The sequence below is a fragment of the Octopus bimaculoides genome, chromosome 5 (assembly GCF_046866305.1).
Source record: "Octopus bimaculoides isolate indiv1 chromosome 5, ASM4686630v1, whole genome shotgun sequence".
In the NCBI taxonomy this organism is placed as follows: Eukaryota; Metazoa; Mollusca; class Cephalopoda; order Octopoda; family Octopodidae; genus Octopus; species Octopus bimaculoides.
In genome coordinates this window covers 113018210-113029421 of record NC_142932.1, presented here as the reverse complement: position 1 = coordinate 113029421, position 11212 = coordinate 113018210, and the positions used below count along the sequence as shown (strand labels likewise).

Sequence of the window (11212 nt, the reverse complement as noted above, 5' to 3'; positions counted from 1 at the left end):
GTGCAAACCCCATGTCATTACCGACTTGAGAAAAAATTCCAGGTTGAAAGGGTTAACAGAAGACTAACTGGAAACTAGAAAGAGAGATGGGAGACAGTCAAATGTTGAACACTGCAAAACACATATCACATGTCATAGTGTTGTAGACATTTTTATGGCTTAGTCAGAAGATAGGACAGTACCCATCTCATGACTTTCTTGCAAGGCTCCAAGACTACTTGAAGAAAGGGAGGAAGAAATCATGAATTACTGTCAGACTAGAAACCTAATGCAAATATTTGGAACTAAGAGGACTTCACAAAAGGTATCCAATGGCCAAGCTGATGCAATGGGCTTCCACACAGTGTCTGTTGACCAAATTACACTCAGAAGGTTTGGGCTGAGTTGAATTAAGTAGAAGACACTTACTCAGGGTAACATTGAGTGATATAGAACTCGAAACCGCTTGTAAATGTGAAGTGAACTTCCTACCCATACATACATTAACAAAATAAAAATCTTTACAGAAAAAAAACAATCTAATCTATTAATACATACAGACTGATTCAGTATTTAATTAATTAATTTAAAGCTTGCTATTGAAATTATGCTAGTCAATTGAAATTTTATGGTTGACTAAAATGATTTTTTGGGGGGAAATTTCAAGAAGACGTGACAGTTTTATTTAAATTATTTCAGGAACAACTTGTAGTGTTCAGTTTGAAAACCGAATTGATTTCAATAAATTAACTTTTAAGAAGAGATTATTTTATAAATATGAATTAGGATTAAACTTCGTCTACATGTTCAGCTTCCTTGCTGTGAATTAGTACTAATTTAGCAACCCTATGCTAACCAGGTAATATAGCAACTTCATTTGACAAGCTAATAAAAACATTAAATATTTTCAGAATCTAAGCTGAATATTATTGTCAGACAGAATTAGGATGACACAGTATGACAAAACTGACCCATTGAATTATAGGTATAGTTCATCCAACAGTTTCCATCTACCCAATTTGTATACACAAGGTTTGGGTAGAACTGAGGTTAAGGTAAAAGACACTCACCCAAGCTGTCACACAACAGGATTGAACTGTTGACTAAAAAAAAAAAAAAACCATTGAAGATGGTTTTGTCAGCAAGGCCACAGTCTAATGACTGAAACCAGTAACAGAATAAAAGAATATATATCTTTTTTATGGTATGAAATAAGAATTATTGCAAGAGGTGTGTTATCATGATAAAAAAAAATCTACTTCATTAAACAACTAGGAAACCTAGTATAACATTGAGCATTACATTGTAACAAAATTTTAATTTTCTTTTTGTCTTTGATCAGTAAGTGTTATTTCCCATTTGCTTTTACCCAGAAATCAAAGGAAATGACTACTATTCCTTTCAAACTTTGCTTTTGTAACCTGGACATCAATGCTTTGAAACTGATCTATTTTCCATTACATGTCAGACAGATTCGGCACTGAGTTGCTGAAGCAGAAATATCATTATAGCAAATATTCTGCTTAATATCACAGATTGGCTTGATCTTAACCACTTAAGCATGTCCCTTTAGTGGCTGACAATATGTGCATCTCTGATCATGAGCAGGAGTAGTGGGGGAGCATCAGAGCCATGTGTTGAGTGTGATTATTTGGGGCTTGAATAAATGTAACAAAAGCAAAGTTTGATAGAAATATTAGCCGTTTTTCATACTTTCTAAGGGTAAAAACAAATAGGAAATCACAGTTTCTAGCCAAGGAGAAAAATCATGTTACGCAGTGTTATGAAACTCTGCAACATGTTACTATCGGATCTATTTTAAAACGGGGGGCCACATTTTTCATTAATGTTTTACGTAGTGTTTTTGGTACCGAAAGACTTTCAAACTTCGTATACTTATCTATTTTGTGTTATAGAACAGAAAAATATTTTTGTATTCGAATTTATTTCATGTAAAAAATTGTCTTATTTCGATAATTTCAACCAATCACTGACAAGTATTCAGTTGTTTACATTTACTCCTTTGGCTGATTAAGCCATAGCTTCGTTTTATTTGCTTTTTTCATTTTCTTTTTTTTTTCTTCATTTTATTTGCTTTTTTCTTTTTAAATTTGCTGTTTTACCCTAACCCTATCACCGATAGAATTGTTTCAGAATCGTTTGTTTATGTAGTCGGCACTTAATGTATATTGGCTGAATGGACGTCAGTGATTGGTTGAAATTACAGAAATACGACAACTTTAACATGGAATAACTTAGGGATTTCTTTTTTTTTTAAGAAGACTAAGAGAAAAAGATGTTTTATATGACACATTCTACCAGTGTTCCAAGTTTCAAAGTGTTTCGTTAATGAAAAATGTGGCTCCCGTTTTAAAAAAGATCTGCCGTTTTTCATACTTTCTAAGGGTAAACAAATAGGAAATAACAGTTTCTAGCCAAGGAGAAAAATCATGTTACGCAGTGTTATGAAACTCTGCAACACGTTACTATCCTCAACATAGTTGAATGACAAAGAGTAATAGTTAATTTAGTCTTTTCTACTCTAGGCACAAGGCCCGAAACTTTTGGAGATGGGGCCAGTCGATTAGATCGACCCCAGTATGTAACTGGTACTTAATTTATCGATCCTGAAAGGATGAAAGCAAAGTTGACCTCAGCGGAATTTGAACTCAGAATGTAGAGACTGACAAAATACTGCTAAGCATTTTGCCCAGTGTGCTAACATTTCTGCCAGCACGCTGCCTTAATTTATTATTAAATAAGTGGATTAATACATAGGATGAACAACTGTGATTACTAATCAAATGTAATTCAATCTTGTTTGTATTATGATAGAAGAGTTTGAATAAGTGATTAATTGCAAAAGATTGATATGCAGTGATTGACAAACTGAATTATTGTTCAACCTCAGCTCAGAGAAAGAGTATTGAAAGCTACAGTAACTAATGCAACTTTAAGACAGTGGAATATGTTATTCAAAGGATATTTGGTTGTTTCTAAGAACTGGCATATAACAATGTAGGGTATAACTTTACATATAACACGTGATCCACCAATCGAAAAACCATTGTCATCAATATTGATGCAACCACACTAGTTTGTTAAGCGTAGAAACTTTAAACAATTAAAGATAGTGTGAAGCTATTGTCTCCCTCAAATCACTACCTACCATTAAAAATAAAAGAGGTTAATGGATAATCTAGTCACAGATACCTACATATATATATATTTATATATATATATATACTAATACATCCATTTGTCATTTACACCACCTGTCTTCGTCTGTTGTTTTTTTCGTGAATTCTCCCTATATATATAAGACAGGATGGTCATGGTTGGAACATCTTTGATCATAGGCTTGCTAAATGAGGGCCCACCTGGATCAACAACAAATGATCTATGATTATCATACATCGCAGAAAAAATAATCTAAGGTTGTGGCAATGAAGAGGTATTTTGTATTACAAACCTGTTCAAGTCATGCCAACATAAAAAGAGACGTTAAAATGGTGATAATTTATGGTATAAAGAGTGAATAATTTGGTGGAGCTTATTCTATTTTCTCATGTGATAATATATTTTCTATGTAAGTTCACTAACTTTAAAAAAGCAATATTGTGTTAACCACAATGATTTTGCTGGTTGTACTTATTTAAGATCTTTTGACTTTTGTAAATGGAGATTTCCAATCTCTTTCTCACCTAATACAATTGGTTTCATTAATCATATAAAATAGTGTCAGGTGATTTGAAACAAAGTCAGTATTTGATAACTGCATTTATTCTGAAAGTACATTTAGTTATGACATCCAAGGGAGATTTGGGGTTTTGGCATTTAATATTTGAAAAATTCTGATGTATTAAATAGAGTAAAAATACTTATTCTAAATCCCAGCAAGTATTCAAACTTGAAGAAACAACTCAACCAATAATTAATTACTTGGTAATTTGATATTTTGAATTGGAATAATATTCAGACGTTTAAGAATTTTTGTTTATCATAAGCAAACAGATAACATTAAAGCTATTTAACAAAAGAAAAAATGGTGGAAACATAAATTAGCTAAAACTGAGACAGAAGCCCTTATAAGCTATTATAAAGACATTAACTTTCAGATGAACAACTATTGTAGAATTTCCAATAAAAACAATCAACTTGTTTTCATTATAAGTAGTTCTGAATGAACAATATTGATAAGAGCTACAAAGACAAAATAAAACCTAATTATTTAATCATTAAATCATTTATTGGTGAAATTCGCAGTATAGATATTTAATACCAGGTCAGCCCCAACTGAGCAAACTTATAGATCAAAGGTAATGAACACCTCAACTGTTTTTTTTTTTTAGGTGTAGTGTATGTATCACTACATAATCCAATGTGTACTTGCTGTATTAAAATGGCAGGGAATGATTTAAAGGAGATTTGGGTGCTATTTCTAGTAGACTGAGTGACCATGTGGTTTTCAAGAAATGTTATGAGATCAAGGATCGTAAGTACAATGCTAATTTATATAAGACATACTTAAACATACTGGACACAAGCTGGGTTTGACCAAACCCCAACTGGGTCACTTGGATGAGGGTGTCTGATACTGATAGACCCCAAGAAACATTGCTGATGATGTGTCCCAGTGCATCACAGAATGTCTGTTGTTGCTGTTGGCACTCCGTCGCTTACGACGTCGAGGGTTCCAGTTGATCCGATCAACGGAACAGCCTGCTCATGAAATTAACGTGCAAGTGGCTGAGCACTCCACAGACACGTGTACCCTTAATGTAGTTCTCGGGGATATTCAGCGTGACACAGTGTGACAAGGCTGACCCTTTGAATTACAGGCACAACAGAAACAGGAAGTAAGAGTGAGAGAAAGTTGTGATGGAAGAGTACAGCAGGGTTCACCACCATCCCCTGCCAGAGCCTCGTGGAACTTTAGGTGTTTTCGCTCAATAAACACTCACAATGCCCGGCCTGGGAATCGAAACTGCGATCCTATGACCGCGAGTCTGCTGCCCTAACCACTGGGCCATTGCGCCTCCACGCATCACAGAATGATGTATGGAAAAAAGACATGTAACAATATAAGCCAGAAATGTAGAGAAAAATAATTGAATGGAAGAAACTCACCAAGTATCATGACAGCGGTTTGTTGGGACATTAACATTTTGATGCAACTGGTAATGTTGATCAGGATAGTCTACATTAGTACAATGACGTCTGCTATCTAAATGCTGAGAATTGTCAACATAGAAAGAATTAATGTAGTCTTGGGTCTGATGAATAGAGTTTGAATGATAGCCATGTCCAGGAGACTGCTGCGGTATCTTAAGACAACCATTTCCATCAGGTGGGATAGCAGAATAAAACTGGGATGATGCATGTGATTGCTGCCTCTGTTCTGGGTGATATGAACGTGCAAAAAAGGGTGGCGACACCAATGCATTCACAAAATTAAACATCTCAGGGACTTTCTTAGGAGTCATTAAATTAGGATAAGATCCAACAGATAGTGCCTTTCGGTAAATATCATCTGCTGTATAGGCAAAGTTTTGGGGAATAACATATTGCTCATAGTTATGTTGTTGTTGTTGTTGCTGCTGTTGTTGATAACCAAGGTTCTCTTGGTCATGCATTATGTAACTATTAGATGTTACTGATGAAGGAGACTGATTGTAAAAATTATCATTTTTTCCTTTGCCAACAATTTTCCTGTTATTTCTCCACATATCTTCTCCATGATATTTACTGGTGTTGTCTTTCTTTTTCCTATGACTTTGATTAAACAAGTTAGTAATTGTATTCGAAAAATTAGATGACCTGACCAAATCAATATTTTGGTTAGCATTGATATCAGGCCGATGTGTTGTCAGCCCCAAATCTTCATTATCAGAGTTGTTATCAAGAGGACTAACATCAATGGAATCTGTAACCAGTGGACCATTTGATTTGTCAAGGTGATGATCATCATTATTCTCTAATAATATAGCTGATAATGAAGACTTCACAGAGTTTTGGGAAGGAATTCTTTTGTTCTTGCATCGACTGGATCCACTTGCAAATTCTTTACTTTGACTATTATTCCTGTGAAATTCATGTGCTACTTGTCCTATACTGTTATTAAGTGAGATTTTTGAAGAGTCTTTAAAACTATTGATTGGACTATAATTGTCCCAGGCCACATCTATTTTACCACCGATGGGTAGTTGATTGTCAGTCTGTTCTAATGTACTTGCTTTGAGGATTCCACCTTTTGATTTATCATACTCATCTTTTCCCATAGTGCAATGCATCACAATTACATCCTGAAATAGAATAAAAACAAAATGCAATTAAATGACAAATATCACCACTTTAATAATTTCAAACACATTTCTTTAAACTGTCACTGATTTAATCAGAAACCTTGACCCCCCCCCCCCCATATAAAATGTACTGCAACTTTTCTAGTATTATTCATGCCCATTTTCCATGCAGGTATGGGCTGGATGGATCCACATGGGACAAGTTAGTTTTTATATGAAGTTACTTCTTCCTAAATGGGTTGGAAAACTATACCTCATTTGTATTTTTCCATTCTGAGCAATGTTTCTCTAGATGAATGTCCTTTCTGATATTAACCACTTTACAGAGTATATGGTATACAATTTATCATGGCATAAGTATTAATTCAAAAGCCAGCCACATTACAGGACACTAAGGGCATTTTATTGTGACACCAACAATAGAAAGGTGCCTTGTCCCCTGCATCACAAAGAAATTCTTTTTACTTGGTGTAGGTAAAAGTGATCCAGAGTGTGACAAAGGAAAGAGCAATGGGATGGTAAGAGGTAGCAAAGGAGGAGCGAAAGAGTGAGCTTCATGTACAAGGTTGAATAGGGAAGACACAGCACAAGTAGCTTGATGGGAAAGCAAATTAGAATGTCATAGTAAGAGAGGGTTGGATATCAACAGAGATGGGTGATGGTAAGAGACAGAGGCACAGAGAGAGTTACACTTTAGTTGTTGGTAGAAGGTTGAAGAGAAAACAGCCTAAGCAGCAGAATAGGGTAGAAATAAAAATACATCACAGAGAAAGAGAGAGGGAGACTGAGTGAGTGAGTGAGTGATGGATAGCAACAGATGATGACGGTAAGAATGGTATGTTAGTTAAGAGTCACTCGAGGTGAAGGTGAAGGTTAGTCAGTAGTGGAAGGTGACAGAAGGAGATACTGAATATGAGCAGAGCCAATGCAATTTCTCATTACACAGATTTCACGATGAAAGATATAAGCGATAGAGTGAGGAAGTGGGGTAAATACTATTTAATAAACTGAACAAGTTTTAGCAACACTCCTATAATTGCTACCATGAAAGATTTTACTATACACAGACTACTAAATCTTTAAATTTTACTTACTACAGTCTTAGTCTGACTTAACATTATTTACATTTGACAGATATTTGTCCTCATCTTGTTTGTTAACATGTTTCAGTTAATATACCCTCCAGCCTTCATCAGGTGTCTTTGGGAAATTTCAAACCTGGGTTCTCATTCCTAAGGTATTTTTCGATGTTGTTGTTATTATTATCATTATTATTCAGGTCACTGTCTGGAATTGAATGAACTCAGAATCTTGGGGTTAGTAGCCCGTGCTCTTAACCACTCTGCCATATTAAGGCTGGAGGGTATATCAGCTGAAACGTTGTTAACAACAAACAAGATGAGGACAAATATCTGTCAAATGTAAATAATGTACATAATTCCTCATCTCTTAAATATAGAACTGTAGTCTGACTTAAGTTGTAATTAATATACTGTTCACTATACACATGATTAAAGGACTCAGTCTTTTATTAGTGAATTACATTTTTCATTATCAAATCCATTTTTCTATTCTATGTAGCAAAAAAGAGAAAAATGGAGCCTGAAGATAAATTCAGACCATGCCAACACAGATGGTTGGTTTGGATGGCATCTTTTCCATCAAACCAAAAGATTATACTCACAGATATTACTCACTAAACTCTTCAATCTCTCTTGGTCAACAGAAGGCTATCTTAATCTTTGGAAATACACTACAGGTGCAGGAGTAGCAGTGTGGTAAGAAGCTTGCTTCCCAACCACATGGTTCTTGGTTCAGTCCTACTGTGTAGCATCTTGAGCAAGTGTCTTCTGCTACAGCCTTGGGCTAACCAAAACCTTGTGAGTGGATTTAGTAGATGAAAACTGAAGGAAGCCCATCATCTGTGTGTGTGTGTGTGTGTGTGCATGCATGCATGTGCCCCCCATCATTGCTTGACAATCAGTGTTGGTGTGTTTGCATCTCGGTAACCTAGCAGTAGTTCAGCAAACGACTGATAAAATAAGTTCCAAGCTTAAAAAAAAAAGTACTGGGGTTGGTTCATTTGACTAAAATTCAAATAAAAGACACATTGCATCCCATCTCAAAAAACTGTCAAACTCTATGACCTTGTCAACTACTATTCACTTTCAACATGCCCAAGATAATAGAAACTGAACATGTGAACAACCGTCTCCTTCAAACACACACACACACACTTTTTCTCTCTCTCTCTCTCTCTCTCTCTCTCTTTAGTGATTACCTGTGTGGTTTCTGAAGAGTTAGGTCAACTAGAGACTTATTCTCCTGTGAAATTCCCTAATAGTTTCTTACCACAGAAAATTTTAGTAAAAGTAATGTTGTGACACCAGATACCAGCAAAACCTTCAGAGACTGGTGTTGATTGCTAGTTGTGAGTGCAGTCTACACCAATCTCTCATCTCTTGGATTTGGAAGCTTCCTGCCAGATCACTCAAGTGTGTGCAGATGGAGCACTCCCCAAACGATATTCTATCGCCTCCGATGTACCTGAGGATCAGTAATGTCTCTTGCACCTTCCTTTCTTCACATCAGTAGCCTACTTGCTGCCATTCTTATGCAGGTATCCAACAATTAACTCATTGCAGTCGTCCGCCACACAAACTAAACACCCACTTGCCTGACATACACTGAGGGTAGGAGTTATTAAATTCATAATCATATGTAAACATCTTATTAAAATAGGAAAATACCAGGTAGAGAACTCTACAATCACTTATTCAGTGCAGTACAATAGTGTTCCAATACATACAAGTGGAAACTTGAGTTTTCTAGAGTTGATAAAAATAGGTAATAACGATAAAGCTAGAGTTCATTCATCTCGGTAACCTTGACCCTTTAAACAGCACAAAGATTTAATCACTATGCTCTAAGTTTCACAATCTTTGATACCTCATACTGAAACATGTATACAATTGTCTATCCATTGATGAAAAGTGCTCCTAAGAGATAGCAAATTATTTAACTCAGATTAATTGTTAATCTGCCACAAAGCAAAGTCAAAAACCCACATTGGACGCACTGTTCATATCTCTAACATATACACTAACAACTGAGAGCAAATGCCCCGATAAAAACTATTGAGCTGGTTCCTTTTCATTTGTTTCAGTCATTAGATTACAGCCATGCTGGGGCACCGCCTTGAAGAATTTTTAGTCAAATAAATCAACCCCAGTACTATTTTTTCTTTTTTAAGCCTGGTACTTATTCTGTCAGTTTCTTTTGTCAAACTGTTGAATTACAGGGATGTAAAGCCACCAACACTGGTTGTCAATTGGTGGGAACAAATACACACACACACACATACGTGTGATGGGATTTTTCTTCAGTTTCTATCAACCAAATTTATACAAGACTTTGGTCAGCCTGAAGCTATAGTAGAAGATACCTGCCCAAGGTGCCATGCAGTAGGACTGAACTAAAAAGTAAGCTTCACACCACACAACCACACCTGTATCTGATTGGTTAAAATTTAAACAAACTCTCACTCAGCAGCATTTAACTTCCTCTTCCTATCTGTGTTACAGTGTATCACCTCGTAGACACTATTGCAAAGTTAAACATTTTTTCCCCAATCCTTCCCCCTTGGATTTTTCTTTCCTGTATTTTTAAGCTGATCATCAACTGCATCACTCATCGTCTTTTCAGTTTAGGAGGTTTACAAAACCCATGGACATTGCCCACCTCCTTTTTAATCATCATTTTAACATCCAGTTTTCCATGCTTGCATGGGTTGGATAGAATTTGTTGAAGCAGATTTTTTACAGCTAAATGCCCTTCCTGCCACCAATCCTCACCTGTTTCCAAGTAATAGTTCCCTATGACCAGACATGTTTTTACAGAAAATTCAAAGTAGACACTTCAATTTGTATGGCAGTAAGTCTCATTTACAACCATCACAATGTCAAGACAAAGAAACACACACACACATACATTTCACTTTGTCTACTAAAACCTTGGGATTGAACCTGAAACCACGTGAATGAGAAGCAAACATCTTAACCACACAGCCATCCCCACACCTAACATAAAAATATTTTCAGTTTGAAAGACACATACAATGTATTACACTATTTCTAAGAAGGTTTGATTATTTCATATATCATGCCAAATGAACATCTGATAATTTAGTAGAAATGTTGGCATCCATCACTGGCCTTGTACCTCATCCAGAGCTCATATATTTCAATCTTAATGATTCAGTTTATCAAGCTTGTAAATAATTACTAAATTACTAAAGTGTATATAAGATGGCATACTAGTGAAAGTAACAAACAGTGCAAATCTGATCAGTGTTTCACTTGTTTGTGGCCCAAAGTTAAATAATCTTGTATCCTACTTAGCTTAATTAAGAACTAATCCAATAAATTCCTAAAGTTTACTAAAGATTAACATAAAGAATAACTGGTAAGAGGAATTAATGACCATTAAAATCCAATTTAGCAAAATACATGTAAAATCTATGCAAGATTTGAGTGCAAAGAATCTACTTTATGAAAATAATCCATAATTTATATAATAGGCACATGTGCTCAAGAAATTTGCTTTACAACATGGTTCAGGGACCAATATTATTGCATGAAACCTTGGGCAATGTCTTCTAGTGGAGTTTCAGGTTGATCAATAAACTGAATAGGAAATTTGACACACAAACTGTGGAAGCTACATTTGTATCTTTTACATATAAACTAAATCATTTTCAATTGGACTTGAATATAAAGCTATATTTAATAGCATGTAGAATATTGGGTCAGAAAATTCTTGGACAGAAAATGTCAATGGCTGGGGAAGTTCCACCATTAAAATTGTTTTATTTCATCTTTCTCAAAGTTTCTAAATTCTAATAATGTAAGCATAATTTATAGGCATGT

General features: G+C 35.3%; 1 protein-coding gene across 3 annotated transcripts in view; it reads right to left on the bottom strand.

Moving 5' to 3' along the window:
- Positions 1 to 11212, bottom strand: part of LOC106868477 (uncharacterized) — a 52605-nt gene that overhangs the window by 21652 nt on the left and 19741 nt on the right. For all 3 annotated transcript variants that reach the window (XM_089352980.1, XM_089352979.1, XM_089352978.1), the window contains exon 2: positions 5110 to 6284. In XM_089352980.1, coding sequence (XP_089209106.1) covers positions 5110 to 6272 — 1163 coding nt within the window. In that variant the 5' untranslated portion in view covers positions 6273 to 6284. The remainder of the gene's footprint in view (positions 1 to 5109; positions 6285 to 11212) is intronic.